The sequence below is a fragment of the Columba livia genome, chromosome 5, assembly GCF_036013475.1.
Source record: "Columba livia isolate bColLiv1 breed racing homer chromosome 5, bColLiv1.pat.W.v2, whole genome shotgun sequence".
Taxonomy (NCBI): Eukaryota; Metazoa; Chordata; class Aves; order Columbiformes; family Columbidae; genus Columba; species Columba livia.
The window spans coordinates 9,578,940-9,606,464 of record NC_088606.1 but is presented as its reverse complement, the minus strand read 5'-3'; the positions used below and the strand labels follow the sequence as shown (position 1 = coordinate 9,606,464).

At 45.8% G+C, this 27,525-nt stretch overlaps 1 protein-coding gene across 8 annotated transcripts in view; it reads left to right on the top strand.

Moving 5' to 3' along the window:
• Positions 1 to 1,674: 1,674 nt before the first annotated feature.
• The window catches only part of CEP170B (centrosomal protein 170B), a 58,381-nt gene continuing 32,530 nt past the window's right edge, over positions 1,675 to 27,525 (top strand). For 5 of the 8 annotated variants that reach the window (XM_065063313.1, XM_065063316.1, XM_065063315.1 and 2 more), the window contains exons 1-6: positions 1,675 to 1,818; positions 3,322 to 3,457; positions 14,895 to 14,984; positions 18,055 to 18,135; positions 20,693 to 20,749; positions 22,056 to 22,194. In XM_065063313.1, coding sequence (XP_064919385.1) covers positions 3,353 to 3,457; positions 14,895 to 14,984; positions 18,055 to 18,135; positions 20,693 to 20,749; positions 22,056 to 22,194 — 472 coding nt within the window. In that variant the 5' untranslated portion in view covers positions 1,675 to 1,818; positions 3,322 to 3,352. Of the gene's footprint in view, positions 1,819 to 1,919; positions 2,414 to 2,472; positions 2,577 to 3,321; positions 3,458 to 14,894; positions 14,985 to 18,054; positions 18,136 to 20,690; positions 20,750 to 22,055; positions 22,195 to 27,525 lie in introns of those variants that run through there. The other 3 variants (XM_065063314.1, XM_065063310.1, XM_065063309.1) reach the window with 3 other exon arrangements.

Below are 27,525 nucleotides of genomic sequence, written 5' to 3'. Positions count from 1 at the left end.
CAGGTTCCTCTGCTGTCTGGGCCACAGTGACATTAACTCAACTGGAAGCTGTAGGACAGGAGTAAGTCCACGGGGTTATGCTGCTATAGGACTGACCCCCGCAAGTGGCATACCGGACCTATGGTTTCCATGCCATCAGACATTATTAAGGCTACATCCTGAGCCAAAATTCTAAAGACAGCACTGAAGACACCTAGGGAAGCTTCTGCAGGTAATAGAGAAATGATACTCAAGCCTAGATGTACAGTATATAAATGCAAGGATGTCTCTTCTGTCTGGAATATAAACTCTGGAAAACATTGCTATGAACTTGTTGTCTTCTTATAGTCTTTCCTCAGCAGCCTGTGCTAGCTGGAGCCAGGGGGCCAGTGAGTAGTTGCTACTCTTCGAAGCTCCACTGACTTCTGCAGGAGCTGTGGGCTCTATTGAAAAAGCTTTTGCAGTGGCAAATAGTTGGATCCATTATGATACTCAGTTTTCCTCCTGATAGGGAAAAAAACCCTGTCATTGCTCCTCGTGCTTATTGCTCTTCAGGAACTTTCTAGTTACCTGCAGCTCATAAAATGGCACATCCTTTCACATCACCCATTTCACGCTCTTATTCAGTGGTCAGATCCTTGAGACCGATGCAGTCCTGTCAAACGCCTTTAGGTACTGCCCCATGAGAGGACCTGAGGGAAGCATGTGGAGATGGATGTCAACCTACTCCCTGCAGCCGGTGGAGGGTGAGAGGGAGAAGGCTGGTGCTGGGACCCAGGTGGGGGAGTAAAGCAACTGTGTTACTCCCAAAGTAATTGTGTTACTCGGGCAAACTTGCAGTTTGTGTTAGTGCTTTCCATACCACAAAATCACAGAATCACAGAATGTTAGGGTTTGGAAAGGACCTCAAAAGATCATCTAGTCCAATTCCTCTGCCGGAGCAGGAACCCAAAGATCAGGTTACACAGGAAGGTGTCCAGGCGGGTTTTGAATGTCTCCAGAGAAGGAGACTCCACAACCTCCCTGGGCAGCCTGTTCCAGTGCTCAATTACCTTCACTGTGAAGAAGTTTCTTCTTGTATTTATGTGGAACCTCCTGTGTTCCAGTTTTTATTCATTTCCCCTTGTCCTGTCATTGGTTGTCACTAAGAAGAGCCTGGCTCCATCCTCCTGACACTCACCCTTTACATATTTATAAACATTAATGAGGTCACCCCTCAGTCTCCTCTTCTCCAAGCTAGAGACCCAGCTCGCAGCATGTGTCTCTGCTGGACCTCATCCAGCGTGTCTGAAGCGTTGACTGTGGTCTGATGTTTGGGGGAAGAGGCTGGTGCTGTGACCTGTGTTGGGGAAGAGGTGATGTTTGGACTCTCTCCACTGGCAGGTGGAAGCAGCATCCCCTGTCCCACAGCCTCCAGCGCTGGGCCTCCCGAGATCGCGGACAGCCGTATCCACCTCACAAAGGTGTTGTGAGGCTCCACTGATGTCCATGGAGCCTCTCAGAGACCCCGAAATGAGGGACGCTGAACCAGGGCACGGCTGCTCCTGCGTTGCAGCCATGACCCAGAATCCCCGTCAGTCCCTGCCGCACCTGCCGCTCAGGTGCCACGGCCCGAAGCCGGAGCCGGGCTGGGGGCTCCGGGCCGATGAGCTCAGGCAGGGCCGCAGCGGGGGAGGGCGGTGGGGCCGCGGCCGGGCCCGGCGGCTGGAGCCGCCTCCTGACGTCGGGAACCTGCCGCGCACGGGGGCGGGGCGGGCGCCGGGAGCGGCCCGCGGGGCAGGCAGAGCCGGCTGGCGGGGCGCGGCGCCCGGCCTGCCACCGCGCCGAGGACCGCAGCAGGTAGGGGCGGCGGAGGGCGGGCGGCTCCCGCAGCACCGGCCGGCCGGGCGGGCGGAGGGAAGGGAAGCCGGGCCGCGGCGGACAAAGGGCCGTGTCCGCCCCGCGGAGGAGGGTGGGGGGACCCTGCGCAGCACCTGGCCCCGCCGCGGCCCCTCCGGCCGGGGCTGTCTGCGCTCCGCGCGGCAGCGAGCGCGGCCCAGCCGGGGCCCTGGGGACGGAGCCGGCCGCGGCGGCCGCCCCGCAGCTCGGCCCGGGGCAGTGCGAGGCGGCTCCGGCTCTCTGTCCGGGCGCTTTGTCGGGGAGGCGGCGGATCCTCGGCAGGGCCGGGCGACGGGCGCGGCGGGGCCGCATGTCGCGGCACGGAAGCCTTTACCGCCGGCTCCCGGAGCGGTTCGTTGTCCGCAGCGGCAGAGAGGGCGGCGGGCTCTCCTGGCCGCCCCCAGGCCCGCGCCCCGCCGGGGGAGGCCGTTCATCCTCCCGCGGGTGTCACCTGCGCTTCGCCGGGGCCGCCGGGGCGGGGGAGGCCGGAGAGCGCAGATGGAATGGAGATCTCCTTCCCTCGCTGAATTTCGGAATGCAGTTTCCATCCCAGGAGGTGGGTGAGGGGAAGACGAGAGGCTGGTGTGTGCCAATTTATTTTTTTAATTTTTTTTTCTTCAGCCAGCGAGAGGAAAATGCGATATTGTGGGAGAGGGAGGAGGACAGGCCGCAGGAACAGGCTGCCCGCAGCCGGGCTGTAGCAGCGACAACAAACAGGTGTGGCTGGGAGAGTCCCGATAAGTGCTGCCCTCGCAGGTCACAGCTCTGCTGCCTGTTGCAGGGGACAGGGGGGCCGTGCACACCAAAACCCGCCGGTGGGAACTGCAGCCTGTGTTTCCTGTCCTGGGGTGGCAGCGTGGTTTGGTTTTTGGACCAGCTCATGCCGTGTGGAAGGAGTGATGTGTGGGCTCCCAGCTTATATCAGTGTGGAAGTGGGATGAGCAATAGGGAGGGTGTTCTCCTCCCCAGCACCGATGTAACTGCTCCTGGGAGCATACTGTGAAAGGTTAAAGGAGACAGGTTATGTCACCTTACTGATTTGCTGGTCCAGATCTTTGATGAGGGAAGCTCAAGCTGTGATTCAGTGCTAGCAATGACGAAATGTTCTGGAAAGATGTCTCCCCCCCTTCTCCTCCTCCCCCATGTTTTATCATTTCATTGATTAGATTCAGCTCCATGCTTCGTCTTTTAAAGAGTCCTTTCTTCAGACCAAGAGTCTTACTTTGCTGCAGGAATATTTCAAGAGCTGCAGAGCTCCTGCGTGTGGCACATGGGCAGCAGGTCCTGGCACACACTTCACAACTGCATGTTGGCACGCGGAATTCAAGACATGAACATGAAATGCAAAAAGCAGCACTGGGTTCCATGGCACAGGGAAATTTGGAACTGCAGCTATGCACTGGTGTACTTCCACACTTCATTAATAGCTCACTGTGCTGTGGGTTTTTTTTTGTTTGTTTTCAGGATGTATAAAGATTAAGTGCCAAGCGGCAAAATGAGCGTGACTTCGTGGTTCTTGGTGAGCAGCACTGGCATTCGCCATCGGCTCCCTCGGGAGATGATATTTGTTGGCAGAGATGACTGTGAACTGATGCTCCAGGTAACATGGCTTTTTTAGTTTTTGTTATTTCTTCTAAAGATGCAGTAGGTGTGAACGTAATGCTGGGGATCTGTGGAGATGTTGCATGCTTTCTTCAAATGACATCTTTTAAAAGGAACTTCCTTTTTTGTGTTGAGTCTGCAGTTCTCATGAAGAATTCATATGTTTGTGAAAGTGCAAGTGAGGTTCCTTTCAAATTGCCTTGTCATCAGATGGATAGGAGCTGTAGTGGTGGGAGATTAATCAAATAGATTAACTATCCTCATGCTGCTGGAAGTAAGCAAAGACATACCATTCTGTCCTGATCTGCAATTATGCTGCTGTGTTTTGTAGCTTTTAAGACATATGCACTGTTTACTAGTATATGTGATTTGAGTAGGGGCAGGCTTTTTTTTTTTTCTCCTATTTTTCCCTGTAGGTTTGATTAAATTGTCAGTGCTCGTACCTCTCACCTAGTTGCTTTTATTATGGAGGGAAATAGTGATGTTTAGCAGAGAAACTATAGCTGTTTTGGTGGGGTGAGTAAGGTGGTGACCTCTTCCCAAAATAATTGTGTTACCCGGGCAAACCTGCAGCTTGTGTTAGTGCTTCCCATACCAGCATGGGTTTCTGCTGGACCTCATCCAGCATGTCTGAAGCGTTGACTGTGGTCTGATGTTTGACAGCATAATGTAGTGGATGTCACTCCAAACAAATGGAGCTGGAATCTCGCTAAGAGCTTTTGACAGGAGCAGTTTAGCTCAGGAATTTGTAGAAGCTCGGAATTCAATTAGTGTTTCTGGTAGACCCATGGCATGAGTACTGAAATGCAAAAAAGATTGATTGCGCCTGCTTGCCCCCCCTTTTGCCCCTTTGCAGAGGTGGCAAATGTGCCTGTTGGTGGTAAAATTAGGAAGCTGTCTGCACAATGAGGACTCCCTCCTCTTAATTCCCACTGCTAACCCACTCACAGGTATGTCCTAAACGCTTTGCTGATGTTCTACTAGGCAGGCTGTGTTTGTAGTTACTGCAGGGTTTTGTATGACATGTTAGCAGGCCTGTTTAGGGGTTAGAAGTTCTTGTACAAGGTGTACTTGAAAGGCAAGGTGTTGTCTAGCTGTAATGAAATATTAGTGTCCACAAAAGGAGAGCTTGCAGTGTTTATACTGCTCTGCTAGCTGGCAGCGAATGACACGGCTGTGCTGCAGTGATGGATTCAAAAGCATGTTCCTGTTTGACAGCAGATCATTTGGTTGGGTTTTCCCATGACTCACACTATCTTTTATTTCATGTTTGTATGTGTCTGATGGGTGAAACATTAAAAATATCCTAATATTTTCTGTAACTCTGCATTTGACTGCTTAGAAACCTCATTGCTGTGTTCTCTAATAACTTGAGGAGAGAAAACGTACACAGTGGCCTTAGTTTACAAAAACAGCCTGAGTTTTAGGTTGCACATCTTAATACCTTTTGAAGGTACTTGAGGCTGTGTTTTGTTTTTAACGTCAGGTTTTGGTACTCCGAGAATCATGTCTCAAGTTGTGCACTCTAAAATAAAAGTACCCAAATATCAGTCATGCTTAAAATGCAGTGCTCGTTTCTCTGGCTACTTGTGGGGTTAACCGGACAGCATGGATTGTGAGCCACTCCATACCACGTGGAGTATTCCATGCTTCTTTGCAAGTCTGAGCTGGCTTGTCAGCATTGCGTGTGGACTAGCAACCTTGTGATGCTCTGCATTTGTCATGCTCTTTTCTACAGGGTAAATTAATTGAGATTCATCGAGGAGCCTGCAGTATCTGTGAGAGTGAAGCAGTTGTGTTTGGGGGCTCATAGGTGGTGGCATTAAAGGAGGTTTTCATTATTTCACTAGAATGAAGGCTCTGGATTGTCTGTAAAAGCCAGCTGCTTGTGTTTGTGGCATGAGTTACATGTGGCCCTTTATAAACATCTTAGTTTACTATCTCCAGTCATAAAGCATTTTCTAGGATCACATATAAGGTCTTATTTTGAACAGCACAGTGCGTTATTTTCCTAGCAGTTTGCTTATAAAGATGTTTTGCAGAGCTACCTTGTGCTCTAAATGAGGTGATTATAGTAAGACTCAGTGCAGAAGACAGACTGTGAACGAGGACTTGATATCCAAGTAGTGTGTGAGCAGATGGAGGATGAGATCTAAAAATAGACTTTTTTCCTACTGTGACTGCCCATGTCACAAAATCGTTGTGCAGACTGGCACCATCATTTATCTTGGGGAAAGCTTAGGAAGCAGGGCAGTTATCAAAGCAGATGGATGGAGCTCTTGTGACAGTATATGCACCTGTAGTATTTCTGTGGTTCTGACCCTGAAACTGTATATTCACTGCACAGTTATTTTGCTTGTATATTTCAAGATGTTGGCATTTAATCCTATAAAGCACACAACTGGGAGCAGACTGGCAGTGTCTGGGGAATGAACTGGATGATCTGATCAGTGTTTTTGCTTCTCTAAGACTGTTACTGCTTTCTGATTTCATCATGATATGGTTTGTGGTTCCTCGTTGAGACCATGTGTATTAGAAGGTGCACAAACATACGACAGTGAGAACCTTTGTCCTGGAGACCTTGCAGTCTCACCTTTCTCATTTTACTATTTTAGGAGTGTCTTGTCTTTAGATATTTTCTTGGAACATGTTGTCTCAAGATATCAGATCCCTAAAGAGCAAAAAATTATGGCTTTGTCACCAAACAATCACGCTTTAGTTTCACCTGTGTTTACTTATTCATACAGGTACTAGCTTCCTTTTTGGTTAACAAAGAGGTGAAGAAAATCAGAGACTTCAAGCTTAAATTAAGCAGGTTTGATAGTGGAAAAACATAATCTACCTTCACATCTTCTATACCTACTAAGAGGATTAGAAATATTTTAAATGTTTTTGCAGCTCTGTAAAGCTTTTAGTACAAGTAAATATGAGATTTACATTGGGTTTGAATGTTAATACATGGGGGAAAAGTGCCATGTCGTGTAGCTTGGCGTGTGCAGTGTTGTTACAGAGAGCCAAGAGCTCAGTTCTGCCCTTTTTCTGAAGAACAGGGCTGGGTTTCTTCAACAGTCTCACTGGCTCCCTTCAGCAGGAGTGTGGACATTTAGACCTTCACTAACTTGCACTAGCGTGTTTTTTCTGTGAAGGCTGGTGGTGGTAGAAAGTAATTATCTGAAAAGGTTTACCTTCTATTTTTAACGACAAATAAGAAGGGTTTTGGATCATCTTGAACAAAGTAATTCTCCCCTCCACATTCTTCTTGGGAAATATAGTTGCTTTATTAGCTTTGATCATTTGCTTAATGTGATGGGTATTTACCCAGGAGACAAACATTTTGCAAACTCAAAATTTTCACTTAACCATTAAGACCTTTCCCTCTGCCCCTAAACAAAGCCTCTTTTTCATTTTTACTAAATGTAAATATTTAACAGAAGGGGAAGCAAGGTCATGATTTTCCCTGTTTTTGTTTGAGCAAGAAATGTTTATTGGAAAAACAGGGAAAGCAAACTGTTTACCCAGTGTTCCCTTGAGTATTTCCCTCTTCTTAAAGCAATGGTTTGGGTGTGCTGTTGTCCTGCACTGGGTGAGGTTGTAGACGTGAGTGTGAGTTACAGCAGGAGTAGGTGCAGATGGCACAATGCTTTCTGGTTTATGCCTTTGTTCTGTGTGTCTTTTAAGACAACTTGATGTTTCCTATCAGGAGACACTGTTTTCCATTGCTTATAAGTCTGCTAAACTTTGTAACTGTTTGGGATCAGAGTTTATTTTCCAGTCATCTGTTTTAGGCAGTCTGTTCTAGACATGATCAGCTGCCTTCTTTGGTCTTCGTTGTGAGCAACTCTGAGGAAAAATGCAGTTTTCTTCATGTTTAAAAGTATATTTAACCTGTTTCTTGAAGTTATGGCATTGTAGAGCTGGGGGTGATGCTTTTCAAGACTGAATGCCTAGGTCAGAGGTGATCATGTTTTAATTTTTTCTTTTTTTCCCCCACCCCCAAAATATAATATAAATATATTTGACCAAGTTCCAAACCTTTTAAAAAAAATTGGAATTTGCATGTGGTCAGCAGGGACTGGTTTGAGACTGTTGTTTTAAGTCGTGTTTCATCTGGGGATGAGGCTGGTAAGGGAGCAGATTGGAGGACAGAACTGTCACAGGTTGAACACAGAGGAACTGGGTGCAGGGATGCACAAGGCTGGGGTTTAGACTTAAGAGCAACTGTGCTAGATTAGATCAAGGTGTATCTAGCCCGGTATTCTGAGTCAGTGGCCAAAGCAGCTGTCGAGGAAAGTGTGAGGAGAAGCCAAGAGTATAATGATACTTCCAGAGTATTTGCTCAACCTCTTGACCTGTGTTTCAGGAAGCCAGAGCTTTGCATTTAATCGTTGGAGTTCTACTCTAAAGCCTCACCAGGAGATTAAGATTTGGCTGAGTGGGGAGGCACAAGGAGTCTGTCATTTGTGCAGGGTGAGAGAAGGAGCAGCAGGACTTGGAAAAGTGGAGAGTGATGCATATCGGGCTGAAGCTGTTCCGCATGGGTAAAGTGGACGTTACAGGACGAGACTGCTGAGCAGCATCTCCTGTATGCATGAGGTGGGCTCAAGACTTGGTTTTATTCTGTCATCAGCAGATAGCTGTGAGTGCTACTAGCCAAGCATCTGTCGCTGGTCCGTATGGAACATCACGTGCTACTTGTGGTATCAGTTAGTCAGTTCAAGTGGTAGGGGCTTGCGAGCTAAAGATACAAGTTCATTTTGTTGGTGAATCAGATAAATGGTAACTTGATACTGCTTGAATAGATGTTTTCCTCTTTTTAGCTTGCTTTGGTAAAATAAACTAGGGAATTACAAATGTTCTGTGCACTGAAGAAACATTCTTATGGCTGCTAAGTCAAGTGTTTATAACTGCGGAGCAGTTACGACATACCAGTGTGGATATTGCCTGTGTAATCCTGCTTCTGCCCTTGTGTACACAGACATGAAGATGCAATCTGTTATTGTGTCGTTACTGGACGTTTTTTCCCCACAGGATCTGTTCTGTGTTTGGTGAGCAGGATGCATGGCACACTCCACAAATAATACAGCGGGATGGTGAACTCTGCCTGTATGTGACATCTGGTCACATCAAGGTTTCATTGACCTGACGTATCTTACCTTCCCCAGGCCATACTTGATAATACAATGTCTCTCCTACATAGTTTAGTAAGCATATACATAAACAAGTGTGAATAGGTGTGGTGTGGTTTGTCTACATCATTATGCTGAGAGGATGGTGTGAACTTGTTAGGTTATCTTTTCCGGGTACTTCTAGATGAATTCACTGTGGTGCAGAAGCTGTATCCCTCCATCACTCAGGTATTTCCTGCTTTGGGAGCCCCCAGTAGAAGCCACAGGGAATCTCTGCTGCCTTTTATGTTCCAAACTCTTTCCCCATGGAGGTGCGGGGCTGCAGTGGGAAGTTAGAGTTGGGACAGGGCGATGTCCTGCTCGTGCTGTTTTGCTGCAGTTATCCAGAGGGTGTAAACCTGCACTTAGGTTATTCCCAGGAGAACTGCAGTGATCCCGAGAGTCATTCATTATGTGTCACAAGAGAAGTGGGTTTTTTACAGGCAGAAGGGGATCTAGCCTTGGGAAGGCTCCGCTTTTTGACAGATAGTGTTTCCAGGTGCCTCGGCAGCAGCTGTGGGAGGAAGGATGCACATCCTGTATTTCCAGGCCTGGAGTTGTTTTTTTGACTCTTGCCTCTCCAGTTGTTTACTGTGCAGTTGGCAGGAGAGTTACATTGTCCGATGAAATGTGGATTGAGGAAGCTGGAGGCATGGCAGGACCTGGCAAACCCAGGAGGGAAGTTCATTGTTGGAGTCATGGTAGGGAGAGAGGTGGTGGTGGCACTGCAGGCAGGTGGTTATTAGGGGTGAGACAAGGCTGACAAGGTACTGGCAGCCTGGCCTATGGAGGGAGGGCTTGTCCCTCTCCAGAGATGTCTGGAAAAAGGAGACCCCTTCCATGTCTGAGATCCTGATCAGGCACTAGCACACACCTCAAGGGCACTGTAGAAATTCAGGTTTCTGTTCCACCTAGGGTGATGCTTTTCCATGCCTCCTGGGTGGGCAGGTAAAATGAAGGGAAAGGCAGTGCATGTGTGGGCAGCATGTTCCTTGCCCGTGGGCAGGATCTGACCCTGGGGCACTTGGACCAGCACTCTGCTTTGGGAAAAGGAAACCTGTAAGCAAAAACCCATTCTACCCTAAAATAACGGGTTAAGTTGTTATGGGAACTGTGCCAGCCTCCGAATCTCTTTGCCAAGCTGTGGGGATTATGGTTTCATTTTCCTAGGGGATTTCTCTCTTTTGTTTGGTGCCTTATTTTTCTGCATGAATACTCAGGCCCTGGCCCTGCCACAGATGCACTGAAGGCAGGAGCCGCTGCAGCTTGAGAGCTGTAATGTGAGTCCAGCTTCAGGGTGCGGTGGCTACGCTTGCTGAAGAGACATTTGTCTGCTTAGGAAGAATCATTTATTATAGAAACCGGTAGCAGATGCCCCTGGGAACAATCAGGCTGCCTCTCGTGGGGGTGTCTCACTTGCAAACAGCCTGGGGCAGGCCGGAGCGCTCTCTAATATTCTGGAAAAGTACTGAAGTGGCAAATATACACAACTCTGTGAAATGCATCATGGTGAAAGAGGGAGACTCAGTGTTCATATCTATCATTAAATACTATCTAGGATTTTACTTTTGAGGAGCAGAAAACATTTCAGGCCAGAATGCAAGGTGGTGTGTCTTTTTTTTTTTTTAAGTTGCTTTTGCCTGTCCCTCTTCTAAAGTGGGACACTGGGAGAGGTTTGTATTTCCTTACTGGGACACTTGTGCAGAGCACAGTGCTGGCAGAAATGTAACCTGTTCATTATGGAAAGTATTTGAGCAAATGTTTATTGCGTGCTGCCGCCCGGGTGCTGCAGTTATCTTGTGCCAGATATGCACAACAGACCGTAGTGAGGAATAGGGAAACTGCTCTTGTTTGTTTATTTTATCTCCAGTACCACAATGCCTTGTGGCACTGGCAGGGCTGAGGTCCAAATCTCAACCCCAAGCAGTAGGTTTTTGCCCATGGGAATTCTCCTGGGGAAAAAGCAGCATCTGTATCTATGTAGACAGCTGAGCTGCGTCTGCTCCCCGGCCCTGTGGGGAAACGCAGGCTGTCTGGCTGTATTTCTCCTCCTGCCTTCCTAAGCAGGTCTTGTTTCCTTCTGGGTTTTGCTTGTCATCTCTGCAGCTTGTGGTTTCATCCCAAGTGCCCTATTCTATGTATCAGACCAAATGCAAAGCTGTGGGGCATCTGCAGCACACGTAGCCAGCGTGGTATATATACCTCTGTAGAGATTTCTGAAGCTGCTTTTGCTGCTCCCATGCTAAGCAGGTGCTTTTTGCTGATCTGACGCATGCAGTTTTGAGAATCACAAGCGACCTGCCTGGTTGCATGACTGACTGGAGACTGGTGATCCAAGATGGTGTTGGTATGGGACTGGCAGACCCAGAGGTGCCAAGCCTCTCTATGAGTTGTGCTGTTTAATATGATCTTGGAAGTAAGAAGAGCTATAAAATACTTTGTCTTCAGATACATGCCACGTGTGCATTTCATCTACTAGGTATTTAAAACATGATGCACTGTAGCTAGTATGATGGGAGAAGCAATACAGCCTTATATTAGGAAGTTATTTGAATGTCTGGAAATGTAAACCTTGAATGAGCTTAGTGTAGTAACAAATGGGTGTCCATGCTTTTCCTTCAGAGAAGTGTAAATGTTGTTAAACACAATGTGTGCTTTTCTGATTTTCTGAGAGTTGTTTTCATTTGATAACAGATCCAGTGTTGAGACATGGTGAGAATGCTGTGTTCTTCCTTTGTTCCCAGCCTCTCAGAGTGTAGTCTTATTTCTTGCCTGCAGATAACTAGTGCTTAGGAGGAGACCTCCCTTCCCTGACTTCTTTCCCTTTCTTGATCTCATCTGAGGTTCTCCAGCTCTGGTTTTGCTGTTTGGGTACAATGAGAATCTTGGTGATCCTTGCCATAGCTGAGTTGTTTTCTGTTTTTGACATCTGGGTGTAGGAACTTCAGGTTTTTTTAACACTGTATTGGAAATCATTATTTTTTTTTACTGCTTGGACCCTTGTATCCACTCCTGACGGATCCATCTTGCCTTTTGTTGTGGAGGTTGTGATTGTTCCTAGGGAAGGCTCAGTATTTGGTGCAAGCGTGCATTTAAGCTAGGAAGTCCTCCTAGATTTGTTATTTGGTCAACTTAAGTGCAGCTTTTCAACTTACAGATGCCTAAAATCTTTCCAGTGGAATCACAGACCACTGGGAGCTCTGCACTCCTGGGCTGCTTTGTAATGTCTGTTGTCTCAGGCTTCTTATGTCACTCAATCTGATTCAGTGGGTCATGCATTAGGAAACACAGGCCTGCTGGGCTGAAGTGACTTCTGCAGGGCTGTTCTCAGGCTCTGAGCCGTTACCAGTCTGGAAACTGGTCAGTCTTTTCTTTGGAAGTGGGATAGAGGCAGTCTGCTCCTCTCTGAGAACAAAAGCGGTATCAGCTGCTGGGTTGCTGCTGTCACTGCACGCAAGAGCGGTTTATGTTAAATGTGACTGATGTTGAAATACACCACACCTCAGTTCTCAAGTAAGAGTGACCTTTGGCAAGTTTGCATCAAAATAAATAAGGAGTGATTTTTAGGTATTTTGAGTTTCCTTGGAGACAAGTCCTCAGGAACTCCTGCTGCCAGTTCCTGTGATGTTTGCTGGTTGAACATAAACAAAACTGAGAAAATTCCTCTCTTCTTGGCAAAAGCATGAAATTTCACACAAGTGCGATCTGTATAACAGTTTCCCGCCTTCCTCATGTGCTCTTTAAAGCGATGCTGAGAGGCAGTATCAGGACTATGGGTCAAATTTTTGCATATTACTTTGACTCTGTCTTGAACACAGCTGAAACTTCTCTGGAAGATGGGAAGTTTTGGGATAAATTGGTTTATTTGATTACCTCTTCTTGCTTTTATGTAGGGGAACGTCATGCTGCTGGAATACATCTCTGCTCCCCTGTGATGACCCTTGTCTGGTTCAGGACCCCTGGGTGGCTGTAGTCAGCTGTTGTAGAACACAAGAGCCCGAAGGCTGTGCTGACTTACATCAGGGTCAGATCTAGGGCAGACTGACTTTTTGTGAGACAGCTGGTTCCCAGAAATAACCTCTTTTTTAAAATGACCTGTGACTTTGTACCAGATAAGAATCTACCCTAATTTTTGGTCTGGATTACCTTTTTGGGGTGGAAGCCTTTCTGCCCTTGGAAGGGGAAGAGAGGGATTGTTCTGCCTTTAAATTCTGTTAATCTTTAAATGAGTCTCTGTGACATGCTGTAAAAAGCTAAAGCAAACACTGCTGCACCAGTTAATCAGCGTTCCCTCCTGTCACGTTGGATACAACGATGTCCACAATTTTTGGTAGCAGAGGGACTGGGGAAGAGCTGTTGTGCTGTGTTGTGCGGGCAGGACCCCTGTGCATGGTTGTTTGACTCCAGCAGGATGAAATGTATTCATATAAATGCCCATGGATGATGACCACTTTATCTCTGCCTGTCCCACCAGCTCGTGGTTATTTCTTTGGCCAGTGATTGATGTTCGAGCAGCATCAGTTGGGCAGCAAAGCATCAGTGCTGCCTTGTTTATTTCATAGAATGAGAATGGTTTGGGTAGGGAGGGACCTTCAAAGGTCATCTAGTCCAACCCCTGCCATGAGCAGGGGCATCTTCACCCAGATCAGGTTGCTCAGAGTGCCATCCAGCCTGGCCTTGAATGTCTCCAGGGATGGGGCATCCACCACCACTCTGGGCAACCTGGGACAGTGTTTCACCACCCTCAGTGTAAAGTTTCTTGTGAGCTGGCACCTTGTAAATTCAGCAGTGTGTGGATAGATGTATTGGTGAGGCCGCTGGAGGTTTGGAGTCAGCTGCCCCTCTCCTCATTGTCTCTGCTTGCAGTGACATGTTGTGAATGATGTGAGGGACATCGCAAGGTGGAAGGGTCTTCTGACCAAGTACGTGCTTACTTCATCTTGGTACTTCAGTGTTTTTCTGGACGACAGGTCTCCTGGGCTGACATATGCTCTGCAACGGGAGGAGCTGCCATTTATCAGCTGTTGTTATGTTACTGGTGTGCTTGACATTGGCAAGGGCGGAAGAAATTCTTGCAAAAGACAGCAGTTTGTCCAGAAAAAAACCTTTGTTTTCACCAAGGAATTCCCCTGAAACAGTCCTTGCCTCTGCATGCTTGCAAGGAAGTAGGTAATAGCTTGCTGAGAGCGGTGCTGTGGAAACCAGCATGTTTGTGCTTGGGAGAAGGGAAGGACTTTTCACCAATAACTTGTTGGTAGATGCCCAGGACAAGGAGGATTAGCTGATTTAGAGCCTGGCTTGTCTCCCTGCTCTGGTAGCATGTCCTGCCCTCCCCTGGCCTGAGAGACCAGGGAGGTCTCGGTGTCGTGTGCTTGTGGAGTGACTGGTTCCAGAGACTGGCTGGGGTCAACCGCAGGAAGAATTCGAGCTACAAGAAGCAGTAGATCTCAGTACAGACAGCCTGTTGTCTTTATGGCCATAAGACTTCAGCCATATTTCAAAGCAATTCAGAGGTTTTGTTCTAACACTTCTTCCTCAGAAGCCTGAGGCTGTTCCTACTGGAGTGTCATACCCTGTTTTGATGATAAGATGGTACTTGTGCACTGTGGCAAAGCCAGTGAGGGCAAATCACAGCCCAGTTCAGTGTTCTCAAACCTAGCTTTAAATATGAATTTTCCTGGAGTAGCTTTCTTTCTCATCCCAAGTTTACTAACCTCCCTCCAACTTGGAAAACATCCTAGAATTTAAGTCAACTCTGGGACATAGTCCTGGGAACAGTATATGCATTGTTATGAATAAGTTTGATTTGTAACTTAAGAAAACTATTTTTTCTCTTCAAAAAATAAGAAGAAATCATCTGAAATAGGAATGTCCCTAGTGATGCAGCCACTGGCTTTAGCTGATGAAACATGGAGCTCTTCTAGTTCACACTGGCTGAGATCCTGCCCCCCAGGCTTTCAGTTTGACTGGTTTTGTTTTCAGTGTGTATTGATATAATTTATTGAAATTATGGCATAGTGTTGACAGCCTTCAGTGATTTTTTTTTTTAATTTTATTATTATTTCCTCTCTCCGTGCAAATAGTGTATTGTCTTCAGTGAATTGTTTAGAACAATCATGGAAGCATTTACTGTTTATAATATTTAATCCTTCCTGCTTTTTCCCCCGACTCTGTCCTTACCCCACAACAAATGAATGTTTAAATGCTGCTTTGATTAACAGTGTCTCCTATGCCTGACCAGTCTCACATTCATTGTGCTTTCATTGCCAGTCCCGCAGTGTCGATAAGCAGCACGCTGTAATCAACTATGACAAGGAGAAAGATGAGCACTGGGTGAAGGATCTCGGGAGCTTAAACGGCGTAAGTAACAAACCTCCTGCCCGATGGAGGTGAACGAGCAATGTGCTGAGTCTGCAAGCCCTTGTGCAATTACTTAATTCTACTGTTAGACCCTTTTGGATCATTGCTACTGTTGGCATGAGTTAAGCTAAACATGCATAATTATTTGCAAGGCCTGAGATGGAGGTCATATAGCATTTTATCTTAGAAGAGGAAAGCTTTGGTGGGTATTGTATTTCTTTTTCCATCTCTTGTGGTGTCCTTGCAGAGTGTTTCAGGGCTCACAAAATCGTAGAGCCTCTTGCAAAAGAGGAGGAAATAAATTCAGTCTCATTTTGTGGATTTTAACATTAAACTGGTGAAGATTCTGGAGCAGCTGTTCAGCACGAGCAGGGTGACCTTTTGGCAATTCAGTTTTCAGTGCATAGAGTGATTTATGGGATGATGAGATATTTAATTTCTTTGGGGAGTAACTACTTAAAACCACCTTCTTTTTCTTTTAATAATAAAAATGGCTTTTTTGACAGCCTTGAGCCTGATTTGTGTGAAGACCAAGGGATAAAGTGAGCCCAGAACAGGGAGCTGAGCCTGCCTGAATCTTAACCCTTGCTCTGTTCCCAGTTCACACAGTGGTGTCAGGCAGCTCAATGAGGGCTTTGTCTGCCTACCTGAATTCTGTGGGGTTTTTAAAAATATGCCATTATAGTTAAAACTGCCCCAGTGTCACAGCATTCCTCTCTTTGGCTGCTTCTTCATACCAGTAGAGCTATTCCCCTGTAGGAGCAGGTCCAGGCTAGATTCACATAATTGTCTTCCCAGTAGGGGTTCTACTGCAGTCATTGTTTTGGGCTTAGAAACAGAAGCCCTTCACCATCACAGCCACAAAACCACAAGATGAACCCCGAAACTTGTACAAAAACAGTGGTGAAAGCAACCCTCAACTGTTCTGCCTCTTCTGGCATCCAAAAACAGCAAGAATGAGTGTTAATCCTTCTCAGCCTAATAGCTGAAGGCAGAGAGCCCTGCTGAAATGGGAATATTTCCAGTAACTGGCCTGGGTTCTAGCTGGATCCCTGTTTCAAGACCTGTGGTATTTAACTCATGGTGGCAAAAATAGCAGCTGGAAATTCTGCTTGCAAGAGGGGGGAGGCCTGTACCACTAATTTTTGCCTTCTCAGACTAAAGAATGTGAATTTGCAACATTTTAATAACAGGTTTATGCTTAGAGAGGCAGTGCAGTAAAAGGCACAGCAGTGCGTGTCTTCTGCAGTTGGTCAAACACACTTCTGTTGGAGAAGACTATTGTGGGCAAACTGAATTTATTTTGCATGAGAAAAAGATAGGTCCTAATTTGAAAATGTTCATGAAATTTTCATGTTTTCCCCCCTGCAACTAAAGAAATCACTTTTGATGACCTTGATTTTAATTCCATTTTCAGTATTTGCTTTTATCGTGTGTTTACTTCATGTCTTGTCAACAGTGCATTACATGGCTTTGCTGGATAATCTGGTTAATACTAACTTTCTGAATGTTTTATATTGTTTTTATTATAATGCTATCTGATTCTGCAGTCTGTCTTAAGGGTCTTTTGGCTTTGAAGGGAGCTTTTCTATCTGCAATTAAGAGTTTTCTTGGGTTATTTTATTTGAAGTAACCATGGACAAACAGGTAGCAACATCAAAATGAGTTTTCTTGCAGACTTTGGTTTTGCACAGAATTCAGCAAATAATTATGTCTGTTCCAGATCTGACTGTTGCAGGATTTTAAAATATTCAAAAAAAATCATGCAAATAGGAATTCTGTGCCTTTTAACCAGCTGCCCTGCTTTTATTCTGAAATTACAGGCTCTTCTGTAAATTGCCAGGAAGCTGGGGGCTGTTGTCTGCTGAGGTTCTAGTTTCCTGCTCTACCATTTATTTTTCCTCTGTGGTTAATAGTTGGTCTTATCATGCATGTTTGGCTTGGCTGAGGTGAGAAGGCAGAAGGAGAAGACTGTGCTTCAGTCGTGAAAGCATGTAAATTAATTTTCTAGCTTAATTTTGGTTCATTAGAGCAAGCTGCATTTGTGGTGAGGCTACAAAGACCCAGCAGCAGGCTCCCGATCTGTGGGGCTGGGTGAATCTCACCTCACAAAGTGGGGAAACTGCCCCAGCTGTGACTGCGTGCCTGATCACCATCAGCACACTGGTGCTTCTTCACCCAGATTCTTGATTTATTGTTATTTGGCCCAGGTTATCACAACAGTACGTGTGTTTATTTGTGAAGGATATCCACAAGTGCTTGATTTCTTCCTCCATTGTTCTGCAAGAATCGTTCCTTAGGGTGTCCCCTTGGAGAGCGGGCATCTGAGATATTTGTTCACAACTATGAAGTATTAATACATTTCTTGCACCTTTATAAGGATAACATGGTTTCTTTGGGCCTCAGTTAACTGCCAGGGGCACAGGAAAAATGGGCATGTGAATCTTTTGCGTGAGGAGCCTGTCGTACTGATACATGGTGTCTTGGACAATGTGGCCTCAGACATCCTGGTGATGCTACTGCAAATGCTTCTTTTCCTGTGCATTTTAATTTCTCTCTTCCTCTGTGACAGGCTTTGCTTGTTAACTTATCAGGCCTTAAGGCTAACACTGGTCTTGTTTGACATCCGGCAGAAAGCTGATTCCCCGCTCAGTAATTAGAGTACGACTTACTGTAGCTTTTATTGCACCATTTGCTGCACTTGTTGATTGTGAAGGGTGGAGAAGAACCGAGAGTTCCTGACTTCAGGCACCTCATTTATGTGTTCAAGTTGGGGGCTAAAATTTCATTTGCAGTTGGTGGAAGGGTAAATCTCCCCAGCGGTTCCTTCAGAGCACCTTGCTTTGAAGCATAATTTGGGTGCTTTAACTTGTCAATGGGAGCTACTTGCTGGTGTTGGTTTTTCTCGGGGACTTAGCTCCTCTCCTGGCTGACTTTGTGCTGGTGCACCCTGAATGTGCGTGATGCCATTGGTAGATGGTCATGGGTGCCCTCCGGGAGCACCGTCCATCTGAGATGCGTCACCTTGATACCCTCACTCAATAATCCTTCCTCTGTTTCTTTCCTGCAGACATTCGTCAATGATGTGAGGATTCCTGACCAGAAGTACATCACCCTAAAACTGAATGATGTCATTCGCTTCGGCTATGATATCCTTCTCCTCCGAAGATGGAGTGGGACATGGTCTTTCATTGGGTTTTTTGCTCTTTGCTGCATGGAGAGTTAACAGTACTAATTGTGGCTAATGAGTAGGGGTGTTTGTTTTGCTTCCTGGAGCCTTTGGATGGCTTGTAGCTTTTGTTTCTCCACCATGGACCTGATTCAGAGCATTTTAACATGATGCCTGCTACCTTCATTGGGCTTTGAATCAGGCTCTGCCTCTTCCGTTTCTTTCTAAGAAAGAATTGTGGTTTTGTCTTTTTATTTGGATGGCAGCTGCAGCTGCTACCACCCAGGGAACAAACATATTTCATATGCTTTTGTAAGAATTAATATATTTTTTTTCCTCCAACTTGTTTTTATTAATAATTTCACCCAAAGGCTTGCTTTCAGACAATTTGCAAGTCTTCAGCCTTAAACATTTAGCTTTGGGGCTTGTGGTCAGACCCTTGACTCTGTATCAATTGAAGTTTGCCCGTGCAAATTGCTTCTGCCACAAAATGCAAGAGTAAATCTCTCTTTAGCAATAGCAGATTCCACCTCTGTGGGGGGAGGCTTGGCTGCAGTTATTTGCTTTATTTACAGAGTCACAAATCTTGCTTGTGTCCGCTAAAACACCTTTGCCCTCATCCATTTCATTTTTATCCTGATGTGACCATATGACTGACTATAAGCAAAGCCTTTCTGAACCTGTAGAATGACAGTGCTAAGTAGAGGCTCCTATTGCTACCTTTTCATGTAATCTAATCCTTTTCTTCACTTTAGTTTTCATTATTTCTATCTGCCAAACTTCAACCACTTAGGCTGAATGTAGAAGTAGCAAGCATCTTTTCTGTGTTTCTTTTTTCTTTTGTGGAGAAATCTCAGTTAAAATAGTCCAGACACTTCTGAGAATAGAGGCAGAGACTTAAATTTTAACGTTGAGGGAGGAGGTGTTTGCTGGAAAACTCCTGTGCATCCTTGACCCCAGGGCCACATTCTTGTGTCTTTTGTTGTCCCCATGATAATGGGTTTGTGCTTGGCCATGTTGTAACCCTTGAAATACCCCAAACCTTGCTGGAGCCCAGGGAGCTGAAGCAGCGAGGAGAGGCTGAGCCTCCCTGGTGCTCCAGGGATCTGGATACCTTGGCTCTGAGCAGTGACAGCTCAGTAGCACTCGCTGTTGCAACAAGGATGTGTAAATACATGCAATCCTGGATCTGCTGGAAAAGAGGGTGTTCTAGGCGCTGTGTAAGATCATACTTTTGGTCTTGTTCTGTGTCTCCCCATTTTAGAAATAACAAATCCTTGCTTCACAGTGTTTTTTTGTTGTTTTGTTTGTTTGTTTGTTTTTAATAGAGGTAGTTACTGATTTTCTTTTTTAAGATGATTTGCCTTCAGATCATCATGTGAACAGGGTGCAGTTGGTGAGGGTTCAGGCATGCATGGGGGAAAAAAAGTCTGAGCCCGCTGCTGAGTGCTGCCCAGTAGAAGAGCACTGTCACCTGGGATCGTGTCATTAAAGGTGGCTTCTCCACGCACGCGTGATGAAGCCTGTTACAGTCCCATTGGCAACCTCTGTTCCAGCTTTCCTTCACTTTGCAACTTTGCAAATGTTCTTTTGATGTAGCTGTGTGTTTTCTGGTCCTTAGATGTGTGTGGAAACTCGTAGAAGATTTGCTGTGAGCTCCAGTCTAGCGAAGGTGTAAGCCAGTGCCTAGAGCGTGGGTAGGTTTTAATGGCTGCGATGCAGGTTTAAACTTTTTATAGAATGCAGTTGTGAGCACTAAGCAGCTGAGTTGGAGCGTTTAGTCCTGCAACCCTTACATGGATATTCATGTGAAATGAATGATTGCATTTATGAATTGTAGAATTTATTGCCCTCAACAGGAAAACTTTAAAGAATGTAGGTTTTAGACAAATCTTTCTGCTTCAGCGTAGTTGCTGTGTCAGATGCAATCTCTTCCTCTCCTTTGGTGCCTCTGTGCCGCTCTCTTTAGCGGCGCTTTCTGCGCCCACCATGTTCAGCTCCGTGTGGACGGCAGCGTCTCCTGAGCTCTCGAGTTGGCTGTGCGCTGTTTCAAAGAGCATTTGTTTCTTTTCCATTTACAGCTTCACTTGCAGGCTGTGTGGAGTTTCCCTGCTATGCCAGTATCACTTGGTTTATTTTTAGTCTAACATTTTCCTTCTTTCCTTTTTCTTCCGCTTTACTCTCTGCTGTCCCGTTTGGGTTGTTCACAATGACGTTACCAGATGCTTCCTTTTTTTATTAACATGGTGTTGCTGAGGATTATTGCCTAGGCTCAATCATGTTGATTGCCTCCCTTCCTAAGAGGTCACAGCAGCTCATGACCTGATTTACTTTTCATCCAGGAAACTGCAGTGGCTGAAAGGCCATTGCAAAATGTTCGTGACAAAGACCATAGTGGGGATGCAGCACAGGTAACTGTTGCTTCCCTGTGTATTTTAAGTTTCTCTGGTTTTATGATGTTGTTTTCTTTCTATGACTAAATGCTAGATTTCTCTGTCCATACAATTCCTTCGCTGTTTCCTTAATGTGTTCTGTACATTCAAACATGTACGTCCTGGAGCAAATTCAACACAAAGTCCCAGAAGAAGCATTAAAGGTAAGGATGTCTGGATGCAGGTGCCTTTTATTTACTTATTTTTTATTTTTTGTTAAGTGCTCTAGTAATGGTCAAACAGCCTGAAATAAGAAAACACTCTTGATGGCAGTGAAATGTTCCACAATGTGAGGCTCACATTGGATTGGGACTTAAAACCTTCCTTTGAGAACAGACCCATTTCCCAGTTATCTTGGCTTTGATCTCTCTTATCCCTGTGCTAACATGTAGATGAAATGATTTATGATTTCATGACTGCCAACAAAAAGGGTTACTAAAACTGTAGCATATTAAAGAACAGTCAGCACATTAACTTGTGGGTAAAGCACAGCAGAACTTGTTCTCTTCCAGAAGCGGAGCACAGGTGCCTTTTTCTGAGCATGGTGTCTTAGGCCAGCTCCATCACACTTCCTCCAGCAGGCTGAACTTTGCTTAATTTATTCCTGTATATCAACTCATTTTTGCCTCCAAGCTCCCAATTTTTACTTACTGAGCAGTCCTCTCAGGAGTGAGGTGCTGTTTAAACAAAGAGCTCAGTTGCAGGTACGAAATATTCAAGCATCCTCTTATCTAAGGCAGAAAGGCAACCCCCTCTAGGCAAGAAAGTTGTATGTACAGCTGAGGGACCCGGCTGTTGGTGCCAAGCATCACCTCTTGCATAGTAGGTACTGTCGTCTTAGTCCTGGTTCCATGTTTATGACTTGGAAAGGATCGGAAATAGAACAGCTAGAATTGGGCAAATGATTCATTGGACTTACTCAGGGGTAATCTGAATAGCTACACCCTTTTATTAATTTACTTGTAATAAACCCACTTTTAAATAGCTCATTTACTATGTTAATGTGGAGCCTGTTTTAAGGCAGAATCACTTTCCTAGCTGGAGAAAGGGTTTGGAGAGAAGTAATTTCAATATTTTTAATTGCCCTTGCTGAAAATCTGAGATAATGCCCTGAAATAATTTATAATGTTGCTTTAAGAACAAAGGGGATTTCAGGATTTGAATCCTGAATGGAAAGTGGCTTAAGTTCTGATTCTTCTCAGTTTATTCTTTAAAGGGTTTCTTAATTAGCTATTTTGCAAGCTAAGTCATAGTGACCTTCTCATGGACTAGAATTGTCACTTAATGTCTTCCAAATGGCATTTCTGCTGTTCTGTAGCCTCTGCTCAGGTGTGCTTTCTCTTTGTTGCGGACCATAGCTGCAGCATGATCTTTGCGTGATCTGTTTGTGGGGAAGGGTGGTTTATCTTTCCCCTGGGTTGGCACACAGGTCGCACGGGCACCCTGCAACTGTTGCTTGTGTCTCTGCAGCATGAGAAGTACACCAGCCAACTTCAGATGAACTACAAAGGCACGGCGATGAAGAGGGCAGAGCAGCCCATGGAGCATGGTGTCTACACAGAGTCCCCGCAAGCAAAGCTGGAGAAAGGAGAGAGGAAAGCAATTACAGGTACTTGCTCAGAAACCAGTTAATCAAGATTCAGAACAAAGTACAGCTTGAGCCCTGCACTGGGTCACGATTCTGACAGTGCAGTGTTGTGGGTTGCGTCTAGGAGCAGTTCCAGAAGGGTCATCTTACTAAACCTCTTAGTATGCCAGACTCTCAGTTTTTGGAGCTTCAGCCTCCAAAAAAAATCGGCTGGCCTGGTGGCCCACGCAGGCCTTGTCGCTGTGTGTCTGCTGGAGAACCTGGGGCCAAGCAGGTTTGGTAAGTTCTTTGGCACCTGTCTGGTCCATTTTTAATTTCCTAATCATGAGCTGGTGTTTGAACAGAGATGGTGACTCAGAGTAGAAGATGTATGGCTGCTGTGGTGTGGTGCTGGCAGGCAGACAGGCAAAGAAACAATAAGCCATTTAATTCCCAAAGCCATGTACAGTCTTAAAATGGCTGTATTTTCTAAGGTGTCAATGTGTGGGATTGAAACTGACTGCCAAGCTGGGAGTCGTTTCCTTCAGGTTCGCTGGTCTCGCTGCAAGCCTTTTCCATTTAAAAAATTCTTTCGTTGCCCATTTCTATACCCACTGCTGCCTTCCTTTAAACACCCTTTCTCACACTTGCCTCCTCCCTGTTCCCCATCATGGTGGGTTAAGACCTCCCCAGCAGTCTTGTCTCACCCACCTCCTGTACCTACTACCCTGGCAGGTCTCTCCCCAGTTCTGGTCAGGTATCAGTTGGTGGCCTTCTAGAGCTTGATGATGCACAGGAGGAACAAATACTGTTTTAAAGTATCACAGTGACAGACGACTGCCAGCAGTGCCGCATGGCATAGTGATTGGAAAGCTTTAGGGTTACCAGAGAGACTGCCCACTGGTCTTTTGGGAGGAAAGAGCTCAGGGGGTGTGAATGGAGGGAAGGGGATGAGCAAGTAAAAGGGTGAGACATCACCTTGGGTGAGGTGACCTAGGGATAGAGACAGCAGCTTTCTAGAAATGTGTACAACTTGTGTAAATCCATTAAGGTTTCCTGATAACTAATTGGAGTGGGTTGGCTGACCTTAATCTCCTGTGTATTGTCTTTATGAAAATCCCTCTGAGCTGGCACAGTGTACTAAAACGGCACAGTTTTTCTCCCTGGTCGTCTTGTTGCCTCCAGCTGTGCAAGGAAGCACATGCACACGCGCTTTTGTGCCCAACTCCGATTTTCCACACCGCAAAACCTTTCTTAGCGTTCCTTTAGCTGTGTCAATGTGTTGTCCTCCCCTATGGATGTGGCGTTTGTGACTTTGCCTCACAAGCGTGCAGTTAAAGGGATGAAGTTGGTGGTGATTAACCATGACACTGCAGAGGGTGAGAAGAGGTGAACCTCATGGCGGGGAGGATTCTCCAGCTGCCTTGCAAGGAACATGCGGTTCTTAAACAGCATTAACAATAACTGATTATGTTTTTGCTGCTGCGTGGTTTTATGAGCATTCTCATTTTTATTCTTGCCGCCTTCCAAAATACACACTGGTTGGTTTTAACCTACATAGCATAAGCGACTGATATGTGGAACACCTTCAAAATCAGGATGTTGAGTGACTCTTCAGCAAGGTGACTCTCTAGCATGTGGTTCGCAGACCTGCATTGCATTTCTGTCATCGTTAGTGGGCACAGACCATAGGTCTAAGGCAAAAAGGGCTGTGAGTACTTACTGGGGGCCAGTGCAGTGGGACTGACAGATGTGAAAAAAATCTGTGAAGATAGAGGAATTCAGGATGTTTTGTCAGAAATGTTTTGCTGGGTTGGACTGAAGCCTGTTGAAGCAAGGGAGGGAGTCTGAGCATTAGATCAGCACCTCGCGCTCCAGAAAGTATCTCTGTTAAGTGAGCGGAATGATCAGTGGGTCCCATTTTCATCTGTGATGTGACTAATTCACCTTGTCTTCAGCTGCACACATGCACAGTTTCTCCTCGGTTGCTTGGAGTAGTGGCAACAATTTAAAATGATTAGTGGAAGGAAGAATGTAATGTTCTTACTGAGAGTGGGCTTGCTTAGTGGCAGCAGAAAGAGGCTTTGGGGAGAGAGCTGCTTTGCTAAGCCCATAGGTATTTGGGAATTTGCATTGACTAATTGAAACAAGGTCTAGGATGACAAAAGCCTTTAGAAGGATCTCTTCCCAGGGCCCGGTGGAAAAGAGGCAAAGGGAATGCAAGCTTTCAGGGAGGGGGTTTAGCAAAACAATGTGAACAATTAGGGCTGCTTAGAAATGGGAGGAGGTGAAGGGCTGAGGATAAAGAGATCCAGAGTGAATGAGAAACAGCTCAGCCATTTAGTCTTTATGCCGTTGAACTCCCAGATTTTGGGTGTATGTTGCCTGTGAGCAGAAAATCATCTTTGTGAAATGTTTGAAGCAAGGAGCTTGGTCAGCCCTTTGCATTGGATATACGAATAAGAAAAGTGCCCACAGTTCAGCTAGTTAGTGCTAAAAATAGCCATCAGCTCTCATGTCTAAGTGATCAGGAGGCCAGGTACAGCCTTGAACTGAGCAGATTTTAAGACTGTCACAATCTCTGTCTGTTGCTACCTGAGTTGAGGTACTGGATGAGATAAGCTACTTTGTCTTCTGTTCTCAACACATAGTTAATCCTCAGTCTGATCTTAATCTATTTTTTTTATTTTAAGGCCCTCACGGGCTGATGGCACTAGATAATGCTGGACCTGATGAGTAACCTCAGAATAACTGCTGCAGGCTTGGGTTTCCAGGGGTGGAGGCGCCTCCAGTGTCCAGCTGCAATGGGCATCACCAGCTGCAGAGGCAGCGCTTCTCCTGGGATCTGTGAGATAGGCCAGCTCGCTGACTTAGCGTCCATGTCATTAGGGAATGGTCTTCACAGAGCTGCTGACTTGAAAGTCTTGTTGGTGTCCGGGGCTGAGGTCAGCAGGCGGTGTGGACGGAGGCAGTGGGAGTTGTGCCCAGTTGTGGAGTGGTTTCCATGGTCTTTGGCTGCTTTCCCCATGAGGTCATGGTAATAGCTATTTAGACACACAGCTCTGCCCTGGCCTTTAATTTAGGGGAGCGGTTGGTGGTGTATCTGCTTTTCATCTGAGCTAGGGTGCTGGTACCTGCAGCATGTTAAACGCTTGACCGTGTAATTGGTGCAAATAAATTTGTGATTATCAGCCTGATTTGAAAGCCTCTGGAAAGTGTATGTTCACAGCAGGTAGAAAAGTACATCAGGGCTTAGGTTTGCTCTGTGCATGTGAAATATATATCGCAGCAAAGAGTCAGAGAATTCCTTTCTGTTTATTCCAACTAGGTATGGATTCTCTGTTTTGGAGAGGAGGAAAAAAGCAGAGATGTAAGGAATTAATTTTAAAAAGTTATAACTAGATTATCTTCTCTTTTCCCCAAGGCCTCTGCCGTAAGAAGCCTACTCTGCATCTTCTGAAGATAGACATTAACGTTATTAATAATGAATCAAAACCAGCCTGACTTAAAGCAACCAGGATTTCTCATGCTTTTGTTATGACTTGCTGTAGACAGCTTCAAAGCTGTGTGTGCTTCTGTCAGCAAAGAAATTTGTGGTTGCTGTCTCTCTCTCCCTCTCACGATGGTTTGAAGCTTTGTGAGGACCTGGGTGCAGCCCTCGGTCCTGTCCTGGCTACAGGTGACACCTTCAAGGGAAATCAGACCCCTCTCTGTAGGAACTGCCTGCTTGTCATGAAAGCTCTTCTGCCCACTTGCTGATGGAAAGCGGCATTAACACAGGCTTTCTCCTTTCCCTTTTATCACCTGGACTGTATTTTTGGTCCTGCCCCGCTGTTCTGTGGGATTCACTTCTCCATAAATACATCTTTTTTTATCAACACATCTCATTTTCTCTTGTGGCGGTGCATGTTCTTCAGATGATCAGTAATTCTGTATTAATTTAACTGGCCACATTGTTGTCAGACTTGTGAAACAAATGGACTTCCCTTGTTCTGCACTGAAATAGCCTTCATTTTTTCTTTTGAGTGACTGCCTCAAAGACTGAAATGCAGGAGCAGAACATGTGCATGTCAGTGGTCTTCCCTGTATTACACCGTCACAGATAGCTCGGTGTTTATCTGGCTGAATGCTTGTGCTGACCTCAATTCAGTTATCCAAAAGGATGGTTTTCAGGCTGTGTTCCTGAACTGATGAGCCAAGAAGTATGTCTAAGTGAACTGGCACCATCTGGGCAGCCTGGCACAGAGTGGGGAGAGGTGTTAACAAGCTGCCATCAGTTGGAAGGAGTATCATGTCATTGAAACGACTGAGCAGTTAGTTTTCATTGGTGTTCCTCGCTTCACTGCTGACTTGGGCGAGCCTCGAGTCTCTCTGCTCTTCTAAGAGCTTCCATCTTGCACTAAAATATAACAGACAGGCAGTGTGTGTCTCGGGACATACAAGATGTGCTGCTCTGGATGCTGCAGGTCTGGGCTGAGGTTGCTGCCCAAAAAACATCCCTGCTGGTGAAGAGCAAAGCCCCTGGCACAGCCACGTATGTACCTGCTCCCTGCACTGCTTCTGTCACAGCCATCTGGTTGAGCTGCCTTCCTATCGTGCCTTCCCCCCTCCCCTTTGTATATAATATTGTTGTGTTAGAGCTGCTGCAGGGAGAGGCATCAGGTTGGTTGTGCTGGCAAATTAGAAGGGGCAGAAGCTTCTGACATAAGCAGGACAGCAAATTCCTGTAGCTCTTCTGAAGTCAGGGATATTTTACTCTGGCTGAGAATCTGGCCACTTTCCAGCAGTAGCTAAGAATGAACGTGGTGGTGTCACTTGATAATATTATTCAAAATGCAAGTTAATATGAAGGCTCAGTGGAAACATTAATTGCTCTTAAAATATTGAAACTGTCCCCAAATATCAAGACGTTGACTCCTCAGCTTTCCATCTGTGCTTTTGGCAGTCTTTAAAATGAAGTTCCAGTTTATTGTGGAGACTGGAAGAGGGAAGGAGTATAAAAAACCCCCACAGAAGCGAGCAGGTGTGTTACACACGCTGTGACAGAGTGGTGCAGGTGGGGCCACATGAGCTCTGTGACATGACACAGGATCCCCAAGGGACAGATCTGTGCTCTCTGGCCACCCTGATGCTCTCTCTGTCTGTGCTCCTTGACCTGCCCTGAGGTTTTGGCTTTGTGCTAACTTTTGTCAGAGAGGGAATTTCCAAGGACTTCTTAAGGGTCTTTAGGGTAGAGGGGGAAATTTGAGAAGGCAGAAGAGCTGGCTCGTTATTCTTTATAGATCATATTTTTTTCCTTCAGCTTTCCTTGCAATCCCAAACTTCCCCATCAACAGAAAAGTCTGACCAAGATTGACTTGCTCCCCTAGCTGC